We start from the raw sequence: 25,503 nt of genomic DNA on the forward strand, positions 1-25,503 counted from the left end.
AGCATCCAGTTGTTTTGGAACTCAGTCTGATTCTTAATTTCAGGAATCTTCCATCCTGAAACTGGTCAAAATAAGGAGATGGAAAAGGAAGATGACTATGATTAATTCCAGACACAGATCATATAAGTGCTGATGATGTAAAGTCTTGCACTTTGAAAGAGCACTTGGTTTTGATTTCAAAAAAGAGCATTTGTGGGTAACAGGAAACATTCCCCCCCCCCCCGCAAGTGTGAAATGAGGTCTTATTAGAAAATAAACTAAAATCCCAATTAAACTTCTAAAAAAGATGCAACTGCTGTATCTAACCACATGAGGGTGCTCTTAGATCTTGAAACTACTGTTTTCAGTTTGTATAAGTTAAACTAAAAGAAGCAATTTCAGCTCTTAAGGGAAAACAAGAACCAATATTCTTTGGTATTCAGAGTTCTGATAGTGGATGTAATTGGTAGATGTAGCTCACCTGCAGCATTCAAATGTTGGGATTTACAGAATAGGGGAGGGACGATGGAAGAAGGGAATTGATTAGATTTTTTATATTTGGAAAAAATGTACAAATGCAGCCATTAAGTATTGAAAGCATTTATGTAAGCATGATGAGTATACATTTAGGATAAAATTTATTGGAGCCAAAATGCTGTGATTTTTGGAGTAAAAAACCCCCACCACGAATGGCTAGAGATTAAACCTAGAGATTAAACCCTGAATTTTCTTCACTTTGCATTGCTTCAGTTGGCACAATAGGAAGAACAGGCTGTACAGTGGTTGTATTTCCATGCCTTGGAGAAATTCTCACTGGCCCTGCCACCGCTACCCCTTCCCACTTTCCAAGATAAAATATTCTCTGGAGACTCAGCTTTGTCAAATAGCAGGTACAGTGGTACCTGCTTCAGGTTACAGATGCTTCAGGTTACAGACGCTTCAGGTTACAGACTCTGCTAACCCAGAAATAGTACCTCAGGTTAAGAACTTTGCTTCAGGATGAGAACAGAAATCGCGCTGCGGCAGCTGGAGGCCCCATTAGCTAAAGAGGTACCTCAGGTTAAGAACAGTTTCAGGTTAAGAACAGACCTCCGGAACGAATTAAGTTCTTAACCCGAGGTACCACTGTATTTTAGATGGCAAACAGCTTTCTGTTTATAAGAACATACAACCTAATTCAGGTGGTGGCATTGCAAGATTAGTCACATTTCAAAATCATAGGCATATGTAGCTTGTATGTAGCTTGTATGTTATTATATGTTAAATATGCTAATGCTTTTGAAATATATCACCTCCTGCAAGTACTGTCACTGCTACCACCTGTAATATTGTCACATGCAAAAAAAGCACCCAGAAAAGATGGGGACCAGGATATGACCAATTCCCAAAGGGTGTGCCCCTATAGTACTCTGCAGCTATTTTGCTGTATTGTTAGTATTATGCTACCACAGTGCTGGCTCATACATTATAGCCCTAATATTCGAAAACCATTGCAAGGAAACAATTTGCTCATGAAATCCCTTGGAAGTGGAGCATGTTATAGGACATGTATTGTAGGCCAAGTATAGAACAGGGAGAAATTATTTGAACATTGACTTATTTGGATCTATCCTAAGAAAAGATCAAAACAACCTGGTAGAAAGCAAAAACTGGTCTTGCTGAGACCTAGAATGCAGAAGAAACAGCTGACGTTTTCAAATGTCTAGTCTCAATGTGGCATATTAGAGATGTGGTGCATCTTACTACAGCATCTGGGCCTTATGTAATCTTCCCAGCAGAGCAGAAAAAACTCTCTTGCATGTGAAATGCTTCAGTGGCTGTATTTTAGAGGGTTTGCTCATTCTTTGGGTATTTGAAACACCCCACATTACATGATAGACAATAAATGACTTAGCCTGTAATTCTAAAAGCACTAGCAAGGTTGTAAGCTCCATTTCGTATTGTGGGATATACCTCTGAGTAAACGTGCATAAGTTTGAACTGTTAGTATTTTATCTTGCTTTCTGTCCTCCCTCGCTTTTCATAGTTGTTTTGGCGGGACAAGATTCATGTATTTTCACAATTGTTCCTATTTATGCCTATCTCTAAAGGATCGTGCAATGATGCTGCATGTTGCTCAGTATGCAGTGAATTGAGCAAATGATACTTAACATTGAAATTAAATAGTATTTGCCTGCAACGATTAAATTAAATAGCTGTGCCATATGTATGCATCTTCCCATTGGTGGTGATTCCTTCTCTCTACTCGGAAGCAAAGGCAAAGTACAGTGGTACCTCAGGTTACATACGCGTCAGGTTACAGACTCCGCTAACCCAGAAATAATGCTTCAGGTTAAGAACTTTGCTTCAGGATGAGAACAGAAATCGTGCTCCGGCGGTGCAGCGGCAACAGGAGGCCCCATTAGCTAAAGTGGTGCTTCAGGTTAAGAACAGTTTCAGGTTAAGAACGGACCTCCAGAACGAATTAAGTACTTAACCCGAGGTACCTCTGTATAGAAGACACATAACAAATTAGAGCATTCATTAAAAAGGCAAGTTCTTGTTGAGTATATTTCTTTTTCCTTTATCTTTAGCAGATAAAGCATCAAACAGCACTTCAGACAAGTTTTTTTCTGGATCCTGGTAGGATCCAGTTCTGAGAACCACAGCCTGTTGAATTGCTAAAGAGATGCCAACAGATCCAGCAATGTTAGCAAAAAGGGATGTACACAACTGGGCGCACACGCTGGACCCATTAGCACCACGTGACCTCAATCTAGATGATAGTACTAGCATCACGTGGCTTCAGCAAATGAGGGTCTTTCTAGTAGCCCACCTTCAAAGCTCCAGAACTGCCACCTTGGAAACAGCATCATTTTAATCAGAGCAAGGGATGAAGCATAAGCTGAAATGGTTTGCTGTTAGGATTTAAAATTTGTTTTGTTAGTCACTGTAATATGTGTGTGGGTGTATGTATTTATTTTCCATTTGCACTTTTTACACTTAGCTTCTCAGAATTTCACTGGATTTCATTTCCGTAGGCTTTGTCCCAACAAAGCCTCTGGGTGTTCAGGTGGTTGTTAAAATGGACTCAGTATACACTAGGTCATGGGTAGGCAAACTAAGACCCGGGGGCTGGATCCAGCTCAATCGCCTTCTAAATCCGGCCCAGGAATCAGCATGTTTTTACATGAGTAGAATGTGTGCTTTTATTTAAAATGCATCTCTGGGTTATTTGTGGGGCCTGCCTGGTGTTTTTACAGGAGTAGAATGTGTCCTTTTATTTAAAATGCATCTCTAGGTTATTTGTGGGGCATAGGAATTCATTCATTTCCCCCCCAAAATATAGTCTGCCCCCCACAAGGTCTGAGGGACAGTGGACCGGCCCCCTGCTGAAAAAGTTTGCTGAAGCCTGCGCTAGGTTGTTTTACTCCGCTCTCTTCCCCATTCTTCCTTTCTCAGCAGTAATCTTCTTGACTCATATTTCAGGATGCTAACAGAGTAAGCATCTTGAACAGGGGTCAGCAACCCTTTTCAGCTGTGGGCCAGTCCACCGTCCCTCAGGCCACGTGGTGGGGCAGACTATATTTTTTTTGCGGTGGGAATGAACAAATTCCTATGCCCCACAAATAACTCTGAGATGCATTTTAAATAAAAGGACACATTCTACTCATGTGAAAACACGCTGATTCCTGGACCGTCCGCGGGCCGGATTGAGAAGGCGATGGGGCCGCATCTGACCCCCAGGCCTGAGGTTGCCTACCCCTGATCTTGAAGGTATGCTCAAGGCACAATCTTGGATTTATCCATTTTTTGTTTTGTTGGCAGTATATGCTAAGACTCATCTCTGGTTAGTATAAAATAGATGTTGAAAGCTAACTGGAGGATCTGGGAGCAATTCAGGATCTAGGAGGCAAGTCTTAAGGAAATGGCTTAGGATCCAATGGATATCTGCTGAGCTGGGACATTCCCAGCACAACCAGGCTATGCTGGTGTAAACTCCGCCCCCCCCCGCCCCTTTGGCTCAGCTTGGGATACATTGGCATACCCCCCCCCCTCCATTCGACTGAGCCAAGCCCAGTGAATTTAAAGCCTTTACCTCCACAGCTACTGGATTTCTGCTCTGGGTACCTCTGAATCTGTCTCAGTGCCTTTACTTGGTCCCACAACCAGCTCCCACAGAGTTTGGGAACAGGGGTCAGAATTTCTAGTACAGTGGTACCTCGGTTTGTGAACTTAAGCTGTTCTGGAAGTCTGTTCTTAAACTGAAACCATTCTTAAACCGAGGCAGGCTTTCCTTAATGAGGCCTCCTGCCGCCAGTGCCCTTCCACTGTTCGGATTCCGTTCTTAGACGGAGGTAAAGTTTGCAAACAGGGACACTACTTCCGGTTTTGCGGAGTTTGTAAACAGAATCATTCGTAAACAGGAGCGTTCTTAAGCCGAGGTACCACTGTATAGGAAACAGTAGGTCCAGCCATCTCTGCTTTTCAGAGTCAAACACTGCCTGCTAATGTTTAGAAATATTATGACCATAGAACTTTTATCTGTTTCTGTGTCAAGTGAATGGATGAAACAGTTGATAAGCTGAAGAAAAGTCCTTTTTAAACCTGCCTGGCTTCTCTTCTAATCCCCCCCCCCGCCCCGTTTCAGGCAAGCAAATAGATCAATAAAAGGGATCCGACAAATCTCTCCTGAATAAAAATTCTTATTCATTATGAGAAGGCACTTGAAAACACATTAGTTGAGAATGCTATCCATACAATTTCGGAGCTTAACTCTACTTTGTGTGGAAGTTTGTGGGGTATTTATTTCTATTTAAAATTTACTGAGAAACATTAACTTTTTCTTTTGACAGTTTTAATTGAGCTCTCAAAGGTCTTCTGCCCTCTCCTGCTGCCGAATCCTGTATATTTAACACACTCTTTCTGCTACCCAATTATTTTTCCGCTGACAGTGATGAGTATGCATCTTTCTTATTTTGCCAGGACTTCTTAACCTTGAAATCTCTTTTGATAGCACAAACCTTCTCCCTCTCCGCCAACTGTTAGAGAAATGGGATAAACACACGTTCAATCCTGCTGTGAAGGCTTTCTGAGCTTGCTGACTCGCTGAGGCTTAACCTCCTTATGTTTGCACAGGGTTTTTCCAACTTTCAACTTCCTTCCTTTTGTCTAACTCATTACTTTTCAGGCGTCAATATTTTCTTTTCTATGTAGGTTTTGCATCTGGATTTAATAACAGATTACAATAAAATATTTTACTAAGCACCTGGCACATGTCTCCTAACAGAAAACTCAGGTGGTAAGTGCTAACAGGACTGTAGCTAAAACTGGACTAATCAGAAAAGGAGGTTCTAGTATGTTTGAGAAAACCCAAAGTAATACTTAGCAAAAAAACTTAAGGGCGGGTAGCTCTTCCCCTGACAGTCCAATGGAGATGGTACATACTTAGTGTTTGCGGAATGCAGTGTGTTTTGGAAATAAAATCAGAAAACTGCATTTGGAACAGGAGAGTCCATTTAGGTCCCCCCCCCATTTTTTGTACAGCGGTACCTCTGGTTGTGAACACCTCTGGTTGTGCACGCTCCGGGTTACGAGCTCCGCTAACCCGGAAGTAGCTGCTCCTGGTTGCGAACTTTGCCCCAGGATGCGAGCGGAAATCGTGCACCAGAGGCGCCCTTAGCGAAAGCGTGCCTCAGGTTACGAGTGGTTTCCGGTTATGAACGGACCTCTGGAATGGATTCCGTTCGTAACCAGAGGTACCACTGTATTTGAAACAATAGCATAGGAAGCAAAGTGTCATATCCCTCAGCTGGGATTTAGAATCTTTGTTGGTGGGCTTACCGTGGCTACATGATCTAGCAAACAGTTTATTCTTTCTTTTTTGAAAAAAATTTTAAATTAAATTTTAACAATGCAAAGTATAAAAGAAAAAGACAAAGACAAAGACAAAAAGAATATAAAGACACAAAATACATACTACAAAATACAACAATACAAACATTAAGCACAAAAATACAAAATACAAAAATACATACATTAAAAACGAATAATAAAAATAAAAAGCACATATAAGAAAAACACAAAAATTCCCTCTTTCTTAATTTTACATCTTAAATTCACATATTTTCCTGACTTCCTCACGCCCCCCGTTCTTGTATCCCTTTTAAAAGTTGGTTCAGCAAATTCATAGCCCATTAATTTATCTGTTGTTGGATTAATCTTAGGTTTTACCTTTTTGCTAGAACCCCAGCATTTCCTTTCAATGTCATCAACATTCAGAAATTTTACAATGTTTCTGCAAATAGGTTTTAAATTTCCCCCAATCTTCTTCCACTGAGTCTTCTCCCTGGTCTCGGATTCTGCCAGTCATTTCTGCCATCTCCATATAGTCTATTAGTTGCATCTGCCAGTCTTCCAAGGTGGGTAGATCTTATGTCTTCCAATGTTTTGCGATAAGAATTCTTGCTGCTGCTGTAGCGTACATAACAAACAGTTTATTCTTGCATGTCTCTACAAGGCCATGAAAACATTTTGCAGGTAGTTGACCTTGGGAAGTAAGATCAGTTTCGCATTTGAGGTCATATAACTTAGTCCTGCAGGCTGAAGCCTCACTGCATTTCTGTACGGGCTGGACAGTTCACATCTGTGCTGTCGCCATATGACGTTCTATATTCAATGTAATTTATAACAGATAAAGCTATCAATAAACAAGCAGTCATATTTGTGCAGTATCAATCAACTGAAGTAAAGTGCTAACTGACAGGCTAGTTTGTAAGATTGTCTTCTGCTTAAAGATATAGTAACACATGTCATCACAACATTGATGAATCCTGCCCCAATGTCCTCAGCTACAGTAAAGCCTGAATCTTGGGGATCATCTGCTCTTGATTTGATTGCCAGCATAATCGTTTACAGTTCAGATTTAGTGACACTCTGGTCTAAGTTTGTTTGAGATACAACAGCCATTTTGTTCTCAAGTCCCCTTGCTGGGATAGAGGGAGATTTTTATTATTTTTACATGGACTGAGATAAAGTTTTAGTTTTTTCTTTTTTCCAGATTTGACTCCTTTTCTTATTTTTGACTGCTTTTCTTACTGCCTGATCTACCAATAAAAGTATCCCAATGAAGTGCAAAAGCAAAGTTAGATGGCAAATTACAGCACCCACAGGGAAGAGCTCAAGTCTCAGACAACCAGCACAAGAGCTGACATCATTTTATAATTAAATGGTTTTAGAATGTTGTATTATTTTACTGTTGTTAGCTGCTCTGATCCTGGCTTTGGCTGGGGAGGGCGGGATATAAATAAATTATTATTATTATTATTATTATTATTATTATTATTATTATTATTATTATCATCATCATCATCATCATCATCATCATCATCATCATCACCACCACCCCCCATTTATTGATTTATATTTGGCTCTTGGTGCTGCTGTGCCTTGTTGATGTGCTACAAATGTTAAATGATGGTAGGTTCAGAATACAAATACATCATTTTGTTTCTAACATTTTTTTGCTGGTGCTTTAGAAACTTGGGTGTAAGTGCCTTAACAAAAATACCCATTAAGCCATTTTGTGAGTGTAACTGGCTTTCAACGCCATACTGCTTGTGAATTCATATTTTGTTGTTTCATGCATGCTTGAATTACAAAGATTGGATTATACAATAATCCATTGAAGCTGTAAAGAGTTTCCATACAGACATGTAGAAAAAAGGTTTTAAAACAGAGCTTTACCAGGTACTCTCTATACATTTTTGGTTTTAGCATTAAAAAAATAATAATACAGCTATGTACAGAGTGATTCCTAAGAAGGTAATGCTGCTGCCTCAGAATTTGAAGTCTCTGTAGCCCTGGTTTTAATTATTTGTATTCACTATTCCTATCTTCATAACTCTCCACCTTTAAGGCTTTCTAAGGCATGAGAGCTGACACTAAGTGGAGCTCTCCATTAAAATTTAGGGAGCAATACTAAGCATTGGAAGCCAGTGTAATTTACAGCACCTTACATTAATCTGGCATAAAAGTACACCAGAGCCAAAATCTGTTCGGTAGTGGGGCTACTGCTGGCTGAGACAACCGAAGCCTAGCAGGGAGGAAACAAGCCTTTAAAATAGAGTTTGACCTACACCATCCTTTTTGCTAGTGCACCTTCCTCAGGATTACTGGGTCATGTGACCAAGCTGATCAATGTTAAGATCTAGAGTCAGTTTGCCCTTCCTTGTCCCTGTCCCTCGCCTTGAACACCCAATTTTCAGGGCTCACAGTCCTATAAATTCTGCTGGTTTTGCCCTGGTTAAATAAGGATGGAGTTATGCTGGCATATTTAAAATAAGTATTCTGAAATTAAAATTTTGGGGTAGATTAAAACATTTGCAGATTGACATAGAAATAGAATGAAATGCACTTATGAGTGGAAACATGCAAAGTAGAATGACATAGAAATTCCTTTTTATCCATCTATACTTAGAAAATAATCAAGGTTAAAAAAAAAAAGCTGTTGAGCATTGTTCTTGTATTTTTGCTTGTGTGCTGTTGTATTTTCCCATTACTATAGACTTGAGCTCTACAATCACCGAGAGGAATAGCATGTTCTTTCGAAGTATCAGTTATCAACTGAGCAATTTCTTCTTCTCTTTTGTTGCTACAATCTACAGACTTGAGAAATCTTACTGGAATCTCATGCTGCGTTTCTTTTAAACGTACATACATCAAAAGAAATGTTCAATGTGGGAAGAATCTGGTGTGGAATCTACTATTACTGCAAAGTACTTTGCAGATTGCCTCTCAAGCAAAATGTGTTGTTTCTCAAGATTCAAACTTGATTGCCGCTGTCTTTTGGGAATGTTTTAGGCAGAGGAATGTGACTGTAATATACTCTTTTAATTTCCTTGTGATGAGATGGAATCTCAGTGGTGATACATCCAATGTCAAGGCCTACATTGTGATCACTCCTCTAATCTTCCAAATTTACTTCCATATGTGTCTGTATGTCTGTTTCTTTCTGTCTTCCATTTCCGTTTCCTGCATCTGCCCCTTCATCAAAATACTGTATATGATTAACCAAATCAGCTGCTCCTCATGTGGTGATGAAGTTTCCAACAGTTTCCTCTTGCTTCAATTCTATAGGTGAGTTCATTGAAAAAATGTTTTGATGCCACACTTAATCCACATGGAAAGAGTGTTGACCCCCCTCCCCCTTTTCATTTTTCTTGTATTTTCTTTGCTGGCCTCCTAATTCATGAGAATACATTTGGAGAGATGATTTATAAATTAATATTTTATATCTTTAAAAAAGAGGGAAAGATAAAAAGACAAATATTATATACTAATAATTTAGTAGTAGTAGAAGTAGTGGTAGCAGATTAGTAGTAATATTTCTGTACTTTAGTATTCAAAATTCTACCATTAGTACATTAGTACCAAATGTGGCAATGCTGCGTTAGACTGTCATAAAATAGTACTGAAGCAGTTGCCATGGTGATATAGAATCGGAAAGTAGTGGGGTAAATATGACCCCACTTATCCATTTAAGGGTTAAATCACACTGATAAAGTGATGCTATGTTGAAAGTAAGTGATATTATTCATCATACCACTACATTTCTCAACACTGCATAATATTATGGATCATAATTTTTAAGAACGGAGACATATAAAGTTCACACAAAACTAGCATCTAAGACCTTAAGGCAAAAATGCAGATGTGGAGTGTTGTAGGGATACAGTAGTGAGGGATTTCCTATGTAAATTCAAATACATTTAATACTTTGATTTTCAGAGGAGCCAACTACCTACCTAACGATTTGCTCCTAAACAGGAGTAGAAAATTCTGAGAGTTGTTTTGCCCACTGTTTCCAGTTAATTTATACAAGACAAAATTAAGGGGGACACTGCTGGGATGTGACTAAAGCTGCCGCCTTCCTCTGTAGTAAAATATTACATGCTATAACCCTTTAATAAATAATAAATAATAATCTCCCTTTAATAAAAAATTAAAGACCAACTAAGTCTGTTCTGGGTATAAGTTTTCATGTGCATGCACACGAAAGCTTATACCCAGAACAAACTTAGTTGGTCCCTAAGGTACTACTGGACAATTTTAAAATTTTATTTATTTATTTTGATTGCATCAGACCAACACGGCTACCTACCTGAATCCGATCTCCCTTTGTTCAACTTTAAAACTGTTCTCTGGGCTTCACCATTCTTTCTGTCAGTCTCAGCTTTATTTGTAAGCAAAATTTTAAATATAAGTAAAAACTGCAGCACCTAGCTGTGCTCACTTGACGAAAACATCAACAATGCTGCAAGAGCTCCCCTGCAAACTTTGCAGCTTGTTGCAAGTTGGCCAAAATAACTTGAGTTGTGCACACTGTTTCTCAAGTTAACCAATAATTCCAATTTAACAACACTTTTTTGTCAGAAAACGTCCAAATCAAAATACAGTGGTACCTCAGGTTAAGTACTTAATTCGTTCTGGAGGTCTGTTCTTAACCTGAAACTGTTCTTAACCTGAAGCACCACTTTAGCTAATGGGGCCTCCTGCTGCCGCCGCACCGCCGCTGCGTGATTTCTGTTCTCATCCTGAAGCAAAGTTCTTAACCCGAGGTACTATTTCTGGGTTAGCGGAGTCTAACCTGAAGCGTATGTAACCCGAGGTGCCACTGTACACAGAGATGAATAATGATCCAGTAAGTATAAATATCTTTGGTGGGGTTTTCTTTTGGTATAGTGCGGGTTTTTTTGCTTTTATCAAGACCTTTACAAATATAATTTGTAAATATAATCCTGATTCTTAGGAGAGTTGTTTGGAAAAAATAATTTTGCCAGATGTAGTCAGCTCTTCATCTGTTCATGATACTGGGGGCAATGAGTTGCTTTGCCCTCCTTTGCTTGAAGGTGGGCTAATGTCAGTGCTGACACCCGCTGCCCTTCGCCAGCAGATGCAGTCCCCTCAGTAGGTGGAGCACGTCACCTGCAGGAGAGGCTAGGCAAGCCCGCCTTCTCAAATCATTCACTGGAACTTTAGTTAATCGCCTCTCCGGATTGGCTGAAAGAAGTGGGGCACTTGGCAGAAGAGAAAACGGGGGGGGGGGGGGCGGACGGACAAAATGTAAATGCTAGTCTTCACACTATATGCAAACGTTTTCTGAGGTCCGAGGGAATTTTGTGCTATTGGGCCCCCTTTTTGACCCCGTGCAAGGGTACGATGTACCCATTGTACCTCCCTCTCCTGGGCCCTGGGCACTCTGCTCCTCTGCCATTCATGCTTCCACACTGTTAGGAACTAACCCATAGCCTGGTTTCGTGTGATGTCTAAATATGGGTTGATGGTTTCCTTCTCTGCAATCAAGCCCGGAGCTTGTAACCAATATTTATTCTTGTCATGCCACTCATGCTTTTATTTGTGGGGAGCAAACCATGAGTCCAGGATTAGACGTAAGGTTAGGCCAGACCAGCAGCAGGAGTGGGGAGGAATACCCACGATTTCAGTAGCTTGCAGCACCACGTTTAGTTTAAGGTGGCATATGAACCAGGCCAATACGTGTGCTTTCAGTTGCTCCTTTTTGCAAGGAGGATAGAGTGCTGTGGCAATTCTGTGAACGTGACAGTGCAAAAAACATCCTGAATACACATTGCGGGGCTTATTTTACTTCACTGCAAACCAATGTCATCTTGACTTCACTTCAGTCTGTGTGTGGTTCTTGGAAGGGCTTGTTGCCAGGTCATTTTGCACCACTCCACTCCCCCCTTCCTGCTGTGTTGGAGATGTGACCCTGGATGGAACAGACAGAGCAGTTTGCAGCTTTCTCATTTTATAAAGCTCTGTGTTTTGGTGTGTGCGTGTGGTTTTCGGTTGAAGTGCCTAAAGCTCAAGAGCTTGCTTGCTCTTAGCAACTAAAATTGGTGCAAAGTCTCTTCTGCCTTTTTCATTGCACTTTTGAAAGGCCAGCTCACTGGTGAATTATATCAAACCTTCAGTAACATCAAACCATTTTACCAATATGGGTTGTTGTTGTTGTTGTGCAGTAACATCAAACCATTTTACCAATATGGGTTGTTGTTGTTGTTGTGGTGGTGGTGGTGGTGGTGTGTGTGTGTTGGGGGGAGAAATCAGGTGTTCATTTTCATATCAGTGGGAAAAAATACTATGATTTAGATTATTAATTCGCCACACCTATATTACAAGGTCTAATGTGGCCTGGAAAAGCAGCTCTTGCCGGTTCAAATTGTGAATTAGCCCATAGACTCTACTTCACACCACAAGGTGTTGGAGCAGAAGTGGCCCATAGAGGCAGGAGTGGGGTAACTGAGGAAGATTGAAGCAGGAAAAGTTAATGGTATTATGACTAACCTCAGAGAGGATGTTTGGTATTCAATATACATTAATTTAGCCCTAGCAATTGCCTATTTATTGATAGAGGAAGACAAGCCAAAAGTCAAGGTACGTAGAAGATTTGTGACTGAATCTCTTGACACTTTTCCAATGAAACACAGCCAACGGAGGCTGCCAAGTGGACTGGAGCCGATATACAGCTCAGACGATGAGGTTGGGCAAACTTCATGGTGCTTAGAAGCTGTGAATAACGAGGAAGCAAGCTTGTGCTTTTTCACTTTACCCATTGGATGTGCTTGTCCCGTGCTCTTGTCCTCACCTCCATTTGGGGCTAACTTTGGGCTTGAGGGGGTCTAGGGCAGTGGCTTTCCCTGTCAATGGTCCTAGCAGCCTTGTTTGGCTGGAATGGCAGTGCTCCAAGCTAGGGTGGGGCAATACAGTGGTACCTCAGGTTAAGTACTTAATTCGTTCCGGAGGTCCGTTCTTAACCTGAAGCACCACTTTAGCTATTGGGGCCTCCTGCTGCCGCCGTGCCGCTGGAGCACGATTTCTGTTCTCATCCTGAAGCAAAGTTCTTAACCCGAGGTACTATTTCTGGGTTAGCGGAGTCTGTAACCTGAAGCATATGTAACCTGAAGCATATGTAACCCGAGGTACCACTGTATATCAATATATTGTCCAAAACTGGTTTGAAGTCCTATTATGATATCGGTTTCATAATTCTTTACCTGGTGATATATCGTGACTCATGATGTGTGTGTGTGTGTGTGTGTGTGTGTGCGCGCACACACATACACACTATGCAAAAATCACAGTGCAGGAAAAGCTGTGAAGCTAGCCAATGCCTCTACATTAGGCTTCTTCAACCTTGGCCCTCCAGATTTTTTGAGACTACAATTCCCATCATCCCTGACCACTGGTCCTGCTAGCTAGGGATCATGGGAGTTGTAGGCCAAAAACATCTGGAGGGCCAAGGTTGAGGAAGCCTGTTCTACATAGTTCCATCCTTATTTCAGACATCGTGATATATCGTTATAATCGTTATGTTTAGTTGGTGATATATCACAATGTTGAAAAACAGATATCGCCCAGCCCTACTCCAAGCAAGAGTTGTTGGTTTCTCACAGTGTCCCAGAATAATGCAAAGCTGCAGGTATTGCTGGGAGTTAAAACAGAGCTTAGATCCAGCTGCCTCATGCTGTTCAGTGTTAGGAGGGTCGAGAGCAGCCATAGAAGTAGGCTTTGACAGGTGCTGTGGCCCTGGCACCTGCTCAAGAGTGCCAGGTGCTGGCCCTGCTGCCCCCCCCCAAAAAAATCAGTGTACATGCTTTGAGGGCTCCCAAGCCAATCTTCTTCTCAACCTGCAGATGCCAGGAGATGTTGCAGCGTGTAGATTAGGAGTAGAGTTGGCAAACATGATTCTGCTGCTCCCGCCACACATTGGCTAATATATGGCAGAGGCTTTTGCTCAAGCTCCCCTTTGTGTAGAAGGAGTGAAGTTTTAATCGGCTTTTAAACTATTGATCACACGCACTAACCCATGGGATAGGATTTCAGTGCCACTCTGCCTTTTATTCCTTTTTTTAAAATGTAAAGCGGATTGCCTCCCTTGCTTCTTTCGTTAGCGCAGCTTCCCTTTTTGGAAGCCGAAGTGCATGGCTTGCCTCCGTGTTTGATGAGCCCTGCTATCACAGACCGCTTGGCAACAATTAAACTGGTACTCTCCAGACCCCTCAAGCCTGCTTTTCTGTTACAAGCACATGGAATCTGGCACACTGCTTTCTGAAATATTGTTAGAGCAGATAGCCGGCTGGTAACTGGACTGTAATAGGGTAGGGAGTTTCATTATAGCTACCCTCCGAAAGTTAATGCTCATCTGTGTAGAACTTGGAGGGAGGAGGAAGAAACTCCTTCCATTTTTAATGTTCCGAGCAAATACTCCTTTCAGTATTGTCCTGTTGTCTTTTATTTCCTCTTGTTTGCCTGTTCTTCTTAGGAGATAATGTACATCCAGACCTGCTTTGGGTTGCTCTTTTTGGTAGTGTGTACACAACTGCTGCTTTTAACCTGGTTTCTATAGAAGACAAGATCCTTTTTGTTCTTTTTTTATCTGTTTATTTTTACAGTATGCTTCAACACTCTTAAAATATTATCCATCAAAATTGGTGAAATTAAATGTTTAGAGAACATCAAGTTATGTGTTAAAAGTTGTGACTGTGCAATTTATGGTCTTTGTCTACGTTTTCTGGATATAGATATCATTAAAAAGTTGTTAGCCATCATAGATGTAGAACGGAAGGGTTAAATAAACTGCTGCTAAACAATTATCCCAAATCTAGACTGATGCAGTCATTTAAAATATATTTTAAAGCCACAAAGGTATTGGGTGAATTTTGGAAGCAATGTTTCACAGGAGTGTCATTTGCTATATCATTTTATTTATATTTCCCCAAGGCATTTAGATGTAATTATTTCACCATGTAACGTGACTTATTTAGAACAGCTTTGCAGAATATTCAAACCCTATTGTTTGTGATGATTTAAAATACTAGTTTAGTTATCTGAGGAAAGATTAGCAACATTAGGGAGTGGTGAAGGAAATTCTGGAAAGCAACATGACATTATTTACTTCTTCTTGGAAGAAAGGGCTGGTGATATCCGAAACGGAGCAAAAAAATTATTATGCACCAAAATAGACTTGCATTTTTTTAAAAAATACATCTGTTTAATTGCACCCTTAAGAATGCATTTGACTGCTTTTAGCATAACTTTGATAACTGATTTCTCTCCAGTAAAGCACCTAGTAATATCTCCCCCTCATTCCAGTGTAACATGTGCACAAGCCCATCAGTGTGCACTAACTTTAGATACAATTCTGGACCAAAGAAAATGAGGGAATGATTAGCATCCGCTTTCCATGTCTTAGTAGCATGCAAATGTAAAACTTGCTCATATTCCCCCATACAGCAGGGCTAGGAGGATCATTTCTGACCGTTGGGTATTTGGGGTGGGAGTGATGAGAGCTGGAGTCCAAAAACAACTGGAGGGCCACAGGTTCCCCATTCCTGATAAAGAGAGTTGTATGAGCTGTATCTTCAAAGGGGACATATGCTTGTGAGCTGTACCACCACTGGGAGTGCATGCATCTCTTTGCAAAGGGTGCTTGTACAATGCCCCAAACCATGGCTCTGGAGATATTCTAAACAAGCTCTAAGACCGGATAAACCACACTGATTGAAAAGTGAATTTGTGAGACAATGTATGTGTGAATCAGCCTTGAGATTCTCAGACTTCTCTGTTGGTGGCCATTCATTCTGTGGCATGATCGTGGTACTCTGTGGTAATATCTCAGTGCTTTATCAACATGGCTTTTGTTTCAGCCTCTTGTTGTTTTTCTTAAATCAGGGATGGCTAACTTTTCCTCCAGAACTTTTCCTTCCAGGTCTGCATACCAGTGGTGGGTGGAGCTAGAGGGGGGAAAAACTGGCTGTAGCAAGGGATGCAGTAGGTTACATTCCAGGTATGCAAAAATCAGAGGTTTCTAAACTTAAACCTCTCCATCCACCCATCCATACAAGTGATCAAGTCAGTCAGTAAATAAATAAATAAATAAATAAATAAGCAAGCTTTATTATCGCCATACAAAAAACAGACAATAGCACTTGAAGAGGGCATGGAGCAGGGCCATTCATGGATGTGGCCTGGAAATAGAAGGGAAGGGTCCCAAGGACAAGGTAGAGAGGCCTGGAGGGCTGCATTCTATGTAGATTTTGGAGTCGGGCGGAAAGACTTTTCAGGAATAACGCAAAGTGTGTTTTGGCACTATGATCACCCTTTTCTGTTCTCTCATGTATACAGATGCAACCTTCTCATGGTTAGTGGCAAATCATAGCAGCATGTGTCTGAACCCTGTGTCATCTAAATATCCCTCATTCTGCTGCCCTGCAGTGTACCATAAACATATTCTAAGTTTTATCCATCACCACATGCTTGGTTTTTACCGCATTCACCCTTCTTATCACTGCTCGTTACTAATGATTTTTTGTTAGTGTGTGTGTCAAATTCTCAAGTTTATCTCCCAGCTTAGTGTTTGTGCTGGTTTCTTTACATTGCTTGAGTATTCTAATATTACTTCCCCACCCCCTTATGTCCAAAGACTATTGATTGAATTGGTTATTTTGGTGCTTTTGTTTATTATTTATAAATATGAACATTGTCTTTCAGATTTTGACTTGAACTATTTCTGGCACTGGAACAAGTTTACAGATTATGTGCAATGTGTTCTGGCTTTCACGGGAGTCACAGGATACATCACTTACCTTTCTCTTGACTCAACTATCTTTGTTGAAACTCTGGGCTTCCTTGCCGTGTTCACTGAAGCCATGCTGGGCATCCCTCAGCTCTATCGTAACTATCAGAATAGGTCAACGGAAGGAATGAGGTAAGATGGTATGCATGTCTCTTAAAATACTTCAGTCACGTTTCTGGCTCTGTTCACACACGTAATCATTTCTCATTGCTTCGGCAGCCTTCCCAGAACTACTTTGATTAAAATAGGAAAATAACACAACAACTCTCTGGGGAGGCGAGGGGGGAAAGCTGCTTGGAAAGGTGATTTCAAGCTGGAAATGGCAAACAGGGAAAAGGGCTGCAGAACTCTTCTGCCTCCACTTTTCTTTCTCTTATTGCCCCCTTTCTCTGAAGCAGCTTTTTCCTTTTCTAAAAGGGCCGTTGGGTTATGGTAATTTAATATACCTATACTTTCACCCTTTTCCCCACCCTGGGGTTTCACATGTGTATATACCCATGCAGGACATCCATTTGAAAATCTGTGAGTCCATCAGTGTCCAATCAACATTGCAATCAAACTTGCATTTGATGGCCCCTTCAGAAAAGGAAAAAAGCTGCTTCCAGGAGGGGAGGATTGATAAGGAGAAGCAAAGTGGAAGCACAGGATATGTGTAGCTTTTCTCTTGCTAGCCATTTCCAGCTTGAAATTGTTTTCCCAAGCAGTTTTAACCCCACCACCACCCTGGGGTTTCAAGTGTGTATATGTACCCATGCAAACACACATCTAAAAATCTGAGTGCACCAGAGTCCAGTCCACCTAGCTGTTTTCTTCTCTACAGCTTCTGGAGTTTCTCTGAAATTCATGAGAAGGACAGGAAGGGAAATAAGCCAAAAGTTAAAAATGTGTGAAGTGTATGAGGAATAGTAATTGTCCTGGCCACCGATACTTGTACTGTAGGCCTGAGAAGCTTGCCAAGGGAGCTCAGATGGAGTATCTTCCAGTAATTTAATATACTTTTGGAATATATGCTAAGGAAAACCTGCATCACTTATAAACCAATTCCCCCGCCCCCACTTAGATCTGCATTGCAGTTGCTATTTAATAAGACTTTGGAGCTCATTTTGGGTGTAGAGTGTGTTGCAGAGCAGAGAATTTAGGCAGAGAAGTTATAATTCTATTAATGACCATTCTAATCTTGACATCCAAGTACTAGAGCTCCCAGAATAGCACATTAGTAACATCTATCAAGTAAAGAATTGCTTAATTTCTATTCCTCTCAGGACTTAAGTAAGTCTCCAGTCGTTTCTTGTTATAAATGAGTATTTTAATGGAAGTTAATTGTTTTATAAGAGAGGATTCAATTTATCACTGGTGGTTAGATTATGTTTAATTTCTTTGACATCATCTGATTAAAAGAACTAGGAAATAAATGCATCATTTCAGAGTTCCCGGATGTTAACATATTGCAAGAATGTGACGTCTGAGAAAAGGAAAGATGATAGCTCATAAAATGGTATTGGTGTCCGAAACTGGGTATCTACCTCTAAAACTTCCTTTTCTTACCAAGTCTTCTTCATCTTTAACTTCTACCACACCCCCTTTAACCGTTCCTTACTCTTCCTTCATAACCATCATATCCTCACCTGCTGCCTTAGCCGCTACTCTTCACCATACTCTTTGCCAGCTCTTCAGTTTTTCCTCTGCTGCAGAGATGGGAAATCTGTGGCCCTCCCAGATGTTGTTGGGCTTCCCATCAGCCCCAGCCAGCATGGCCAGTGGTCAGAGATGCTGGGAGCTGGAGTCCAACAGCATATGGACGGCAATAGGTTCCCCATCCTTGTCTAACCATTTTACTTTATCTTCCAAAGTTATTTCGTTTTGTGCGTATGCTAATCAGCTCACTCGTGGCCATGTAGACTATTTTCCGAAACTCTGGAGATCTTATTTACACTTTGGGCAACTCTCTTATGGCCATTTGTCCGGTGGTTTTTGTTTTGTTTTGCTTTGTCTTTAAAAAAGCTGATTAAGATTTGAGCTCTACAAAGGTTAATGCAAGGCGAGGGCCTTTTCTTTCTTTTTTAATCACTTCAGGAATGTTCTTTCAAAGAAGAATTGCAAAGAACCAGCCTCATTTAATCACTAAATGCCACATTGGTGTTGATGAATGGATTGCAGTTATGAATGAGGTGCACCAGCAGAAGCCGATGAGTCATGGGTCTGAGAGGTTTTTTAATGGCTGTTGGCAGCACATGCAGGGAAATCTGGTGGCTGAAACGCGCTTGTCTGCTTTTGTCTTTTGTTGCTTTTTTATTTCGTTTTGTTACATCAGCATGAAACAGGAGAGCAATTTGAAACATGAACAGTTTTCAGAGTTAGGATGGTTTCTTTCAAGTAGCTGTTTATGTTCAAAGGAGCGGTGAATGCAGTAAGCAGGAACCCCTTTTTTGTTTTCCATTTTTTGGAAGGAGATGGTGTTACTTTGTATTTCAGTGGAAGAGCAATGGCTTTGCCTGCAGAAGGTCCCATGTTCAATCCTCAACATTTTCAGTTAGGAAAGGGTAGCGGGTGATGGTAAAGCCCTCTGCCTGAGAATTGGAGAGCCACAGTCAGCCAGAACAGATAATATTTGACTAGAGAGGTCAATGGTTTGACTTTGTTCAGGAAATGTTGCTTGCTGTGTGAAATTTGAAGAGCAGTGTAGCTAATGTGCTGTCCACCAGATGTTGGACACTAACAACTTCCATCAGCACCAGCCAGCATGGCCAGTGGTCAAGGATGATGGGAATTGTACTCCTGTAACATCTGTATGTTAGCATGTTGGCCATTCCTGCTCTAGACAGTGACTCATTTCCCAGTTTTTTTCATTAGAATATCTTTGGTTTTTTGATGCCACCTCCCCATTTAGGGTTCCATGATTGGGAGAAAGGTGAGATATAAACCTAAGAAAATAAATATTATTGCTTATATTTATTTGTTTGACCACACATACTTGCAGAATGCCCACCAATTTGAGGGGGCAGTATGTGTGATGAGGCAGGGCATGTCAACCCCTTTTCCCCCTGCCACATCTTCACCACCCCTCTTTAGCTCTCCTCAGAGGCCAGGTCTGGCCCTGCTCTTGCATTTTCTCAGTAGCTGCAATTTCACTAGTTGTTAGATGGTCTCACCAGATGAAAGACTGGGCAGTGCGGGACAAGGGAGGAAGGAGAGGTTGCTGTGCAACTTCACAGGTTTTGAGCTTCCCTTTCCCCCCAGTTTCATTTGATGCTTTGGAGCAGTGCACTTGGAAGAGAGCTTGTATATGTGCCTGCATGCTCCATCCAGGAGATGTCCCTGTGATTGTCCCTCTGTGTGTGGGAAGGCCAGACCAGAACCAAGAAGCTGGAGCTGGTGCTGCTTGGATAAATAATCCAGGCTGTGTTTTCACTTGCTGGTCCTCTAGCTCTTCAGCCAGGCAGCAGCAGCAGCTTCAGGGACTGGTCCTTTGGAGTTTCGCCACCCCATGGCAACTCAAAAAAACTCTTGAAAGTGGCCCTGTTGTTCCGCTACCCTTCAGTCATGTTGAACAGTTTTGGTGTCAGTCAGCACGCATTACAATCTCTAAACAAATTACTTCTTGCAGCTTATTACCTTGTTGGTAACATTAAGCGGGATTGAGCACTACAAGGAGATTGATGAATTCAAGTGCATTGTGGGAAGCTTCTTATGTCTGATGATGGCCATGGGAGAAGAGATAAACCGTAGAGGAGAACACCATTTATGGAGTTTATATGTCCCTGGTGTTAAATGTACCAAAGCTTTCTCTTGCTGAAGGGTGTGATTAAGACACAAAAATTAACTAAGGATATTTTCACTAGCTCACGTGTGGAACACTTGTACTTTAAGACCATTGATTCAGGCTATGGGGAGTATTAAAGTTATAATAGGAAAACTTTAATATATATTTATATTTACAAGAGAGAGAGAGACTTCATATTCTACTGTAATTGAAAACCTCCTAATATTTAAATAGCATGGACAGACCGTGGAGAGAATATAATAAGACAAAGATATGAATCATTGGCATGGTACCAGCTAAATTGAACTTGGGATTTAAATATTTTATTACCACTATAAATTCATATCTTCTTGAGGGGATTGCAAGAAGAAGGATTAAATAAATTTATATTTAATAATAGTGGGTTCTGCTGTGACCCTCAGCCTGCAAGAATTGTTCCCCAAAGCAATAATAATCTCTCATTAAATTGTTTGTAGAATTCATATTAGAAATAAGTAGAACACTATTGCACTTGGTGTTCTCAATTGTCTCTATGAATAAAAAGGTAAATAACCGGCACTTGTTTATGTGCACCGTGGCCTGGAGTTTAGGGTGCACAACTCATCCATTTTCATAGCCCCTGTTTCCCAATGGTGTTGCTCTCCTGCAGTCATAGGGAGATATGACTTAAGTGACTGCATATAGATGTTAAATAGCATTGGATGCAGTGTAGCGCCTTGCAGCACCCCACGGTTTGTCAGGGGGCTGTGGCACAGTCACACAGTGCTGCTCTCTGGAACTGTCCTGCAAGTGGTAATCAAACCACTGAAATGCTGTGCTTCTGACCCCAGTGTGTAGAGATGATTCAGAAGAATGCCTTTGGCCAACAATGCATGGAGACGATCCAGGAGAATACTGTGAACAGTAGCATCAAAAGAGATCTGCAAGATTAACAGGGTCATATTCCCCCTGCCTCTCTCACAGAGGTGGGCATCCATTAGGGCACTTCTGTCTCCAAACCAGGCCTCAGACCTGATTGAAATGGCTCCAGATAATCAGTTCCCTCCAACAGTTTCTGCAACTTAATACACACCCTCTTATGCACCTTGCACAGAAAGGAACAATAGTTGGAATAAACCTCTGGTTCCTTGGAATAAACTGCCAGGTCCATTCTGTGGGGTGGGGGGTAGCTTTAAGAAGTCACAATAGGCAAGAAAGCCATCCTGCTACAATTGTCCACATTCTCAGGCCTTGAAAATTGAAACTGATGCCATAAAATAGGACGAGACAGTGCATTGGATGCCTCCTCAGATACTGTTTCAGCAGTGATGAACAGATTGCCATGGAGGTGAGCAATTTTGTCTTCGGAATGCTTTGCAGAGTTATTACAGTGAGCTGCTGATGACTCTTACATGGGGGTAGACATAAGTAAACCCCAAACCACTCAAAAAAGCTCAGCTGGATAGATATCTGAAGATGTGATGGACGTAGCAATGTAAGCTTTTATTTTTCTGCCCTCACCACCACTTAGTAGGCACAATTAGTGTGTTTCCGGATGTCTTCATGACAGGTCTTGTGCCTGTGTCATTGTTTGGAGGTCTCTGACATATCAGGAAGCTTCACAGCATTGGAAATGGGAACTTGGGTGCAATTGTGTTGATGGTTTCACGTCTTGTGCTATTCCATGAGCAAGACTGCTGACTCTGCTTATCAGATAACCCCCCTCCAAAAAAAAGAGAGCATTTAGGGATCCATTTGATTCAACATGTATCTGCTTGGGAGAACTGGTTGCATGAGATCAAAATTCACAATATATTGTTCTGATCATAACAAGAGGGTAATATATATGTGTGTACGCGCACACACAGAGAGAAAATCTAGAAGCCATCTGTGTTCATGAAGCAGCTGTTGCCTGTAGGTCTGCTTTATGCACTATCCTTGGAATAAGGCTGCTTCTGGACTATAACCCTGTGGGGTGAGCTGCTAATGTGAATCTAGCAACGCCAAGGAAACACACTGCAAATGAGAAAATACCCTGGAAGCCTTAGAATCTGTGTGCCGCACATGTGCTGCTTGATGCCAGTGTTTAACCACCCAGAGAGATGTTGACGTGGGTAGGTTCTTGCTGACTTCTGCTTCTCTGTGATTGGTAGAGGAATTTGACCTTAATTCCCACCCACTCTGTGGCAAGTCCATCAATGGTAAACACATTCCAAGTTGATGTAGTTGTTTCATGAGCGTGACACAGATTTCACTCCGGATCATCTTTCTCTGCTGCGAAACTTCTATCATATGTTCTTACTGAAGGGCTGCATATAACCCCCCCCCCCAAAAAAAGTATGCTGTAAAAAACCACTGATATTATGTTATCCACTCACTCAGGGATATGGTTTCTGCTTCATGCCAATGTTCTAAAAATAACCGCCAGAGCTCTTCCTTCCCAATTCCGGTCAACTGGTTTTTGTGATAGACGAGGGCTGGACATACTGCTTCCTCTTGAGATTGTCAGTGTTGCTGTAATGCCAGAGAGATTGCTGCAAAGTGACATAAGAAATTCCTTCCTGAGGTTGTGCACATTGGCATGCCGGAATGAGTTTCAAATTTAGAACTCCTAATGGTTGACCAACTTTTGCATCCCGTCAGCCTTTAAAGAGGGCCGATTACCTGTTCATTCAGGAATTCCATATTTTTAGGGTGCAATCTGATGTGAAATTGTCATAAGCTGCCAGTTCTTTTTAAAATGTCCCCATTAATAAAAGCACACTGTTTGGAAGCTTGGGACATGGATTGCATTATTATTACCAATCTGGAATTTTGATTGCCATTAAATTCCCAACAGCTTCTTTGATTTCATGGCTTGCATTTTCCTTGAACTAGCTTCCTTGCTGTCTGTTTTTAATTCATGTTGTGAGCCACCTTGGGGCCCTGCATTGGGAGAAAGCTGGGAGATAAATAAATCAATCAAACAAACAAACAAACAAACAAGCAAGCAAATAAATAAATAAATAAATAAATAAATAAATAAATAAATGATGGCACATGTCATAGACTTACTGCAATAAAACCATACTAAGAATGCAATCATGTGCATAGTTTACTTACAAAAACAGTGAAGTGTCTTTCATCACTTTGAAAACTAACACATTTATTATAGCATATTTGGGGGGGGGGGTTGCTGCAAGAGCCTTTTAAGATTCTGGGCAACTTAATTGTCCAATGAATAACACTTGCACTGATGTTCATGGCATTTATATAGTTAGGGTGTCATTACATCGAGGAAGAGACATGTAACGTTTTAAAATTTGTGTACTGACTTGTTCGGTGAAAGCACTCTAGAATTTAGAGAGGAAACTTTATCATTCTTGACCCTCTTTGCTTCTATTTTCTTGGCAGTATTTGCATATGTGAAGAAACGGTTGCATCGTGAGCGAAAATGTCAATGTACCTTGTTGTGTAAAGGGTCAACTGTATAGGGAAAAACTGACAGTTCACTTCTGACTGAAGCCAGAAAAGATACTAAGGCCTAGTTCACACTAAGTGATAATCTTGGTTAAGCATGAACTAATTGAGCTTGTGAGTACTTACTGCAAAAATTGTGGCTGCTTTGCTCCTTCCTGACGAAGCACTAACCAGAACTAAGCCATGATTTGTCTTTGTATATCCATACCCAAGCTCATGGTTTTTGTCCCAGACAGACCCAGACCATGGGGCAGTAAGCAAAGAGCAAGCTTTGGCTATGGCTTAAGTTTTGTCTGTAGTGAGACAAACCCTGAACATGGGTTCTTGTGTAACACTAAAGCAAACCACAGCAGGGCTGTGGGTAGCATGATAGCGGCATGATGGTAGCAGGAGCAAACTAGACATGGTTTTTTGCAACCACACATACACTTGTTCATGCTTAGCCATAAGTCAGCTTAGTTTTAACATGCAAACCAGGCCAATGTACATGTGGCAGTCTGCCGAGAAATGACTTAGGCTGGAACATTTTACAAATAGGTGTTTTGTCAACATGCAAGGTTTTCTGTTATGGCAGTTAATAGCAGAATCTAGCTTCTCTGTGGGTCAAGAGAATTGACAAGGGTTAAATTGTGATTGACCCTTTAGTGGCTATTCTGTTCAGAATTTGTCCTTAGGTGTACACCAGTGAGGAGTCAGAATTCCAGGAAGGACCTGATGATTGGTAAAATTGGTTCTGGCTGGAGGCAGTATAAGGGTGGGCAAAATACTGTTTGAAGTCTATCAGTTGGTTGGTCAGAGGGTGAAGATACTGAAAAGACTAAAGATGCAGAAAGTGAGCTCAGAATCCCTGATGGCAGAAGCTTAGGGAAGCCACCCAGGAAAGCGAAACCCCGGAGTCAGTTCTCCAGTTTAACTTCTGACTAGTCAGTAGCTGGCCACAGGAAGACACCTGTTAAGACCTTTGTGGCTAAGACCTTCAGCAGAAAGAAGACTTCAGAGGAAAACTGATGTATGTCTGTCAGGTGGACAGCAGCAGTCTCAAGAGTCAAAGAATCATAGAAGTTTAGAGTTGGAAGGAACCACAAGGCTCATCTAGTCAAAGCCCAAGTGACAGTAGCAGATTTAAAACAACAGCAACTTATTTTTAACAGTTATTATACCACATACTATTAAATAACCAATCTGCAAGCAAACCATTTATTATTATTTTATATTATCTTTAATAAACTTGGCATATTTTCCAGTTCTGTTTGTCTCATATCTATACTCTGCTACTATGTGTAGTAAAAGGCGGTTGAAGAAACAAGTTAGAATTAAAATGCTGCATTGATAACACTGGTCAACAACAAATTTGTTGTCTGCATTTTTTCAGTTGATTTAGGATGAATCTGATGCGCTGAATCCAAAAATCACATTGGTTTTGCTCAATCAGGTCAAGTTTTTGAGCTATGGCCACATGTCTGGTTTTTTACGCTTTTGTTCACATGTACGCTTGTGTGGAGCATTTTAGAAGAAGTTGGTGGGGGTAAAATGCCATGTCGAATAATTGTTTTGATTGGAAATGATTATTTTAATGACAAGAAGTATTCAGGTCCGATAGTTCTGGGTGATTATGTAGAAAAGGGATCAGTTTGAAGTCATAAAACCTCGAAATCTTCCATAAATTGGTGCGGCAAAGCATAAAGTTGGG

General features: G+C 41.0%; 1 protein-coding gene across 4 annotated transcripts in view; it reads left to right on the plus strand.

The window, feature by feature from the left end:
- SLC66A2 (solute carrier family 66 member 2) overlaps positions 1-25,503 on the plus strand; it is a 64,761-nt gene that overhangs the window by 26,748 nt on the left and 12,510 nt on the right. For 3 of the 4 annotated variants that reach the window (XM_081205831.1, XM_081205830.1, XM_081205832.1), the window contains one exon: positions 16,531-16,747. The exons of the other annotated variant lie outside the window; for it this stretch is intronic. In XM_081205831.1, the coding sequence (XP_081061957.1) occupies positions 16,531-16,747 (217 nt within the window). The remainder of the gene's footprint in view (positions 1-16,530; positions 16,748-25,503) is intronic. 4 annotated transcript variants of the gene reach the window in all.

This window comes from Podarcis bocagei (assembly GCF_964188305.1).
Source record: "Podarcis bocagei genome assembly, chromosome: 8".
NCBI lineage: Eukaryota > Metazoa > Chordata > Lepidosauria > Squamata > Lacertidae > Podarcis > Podarcis bocagei.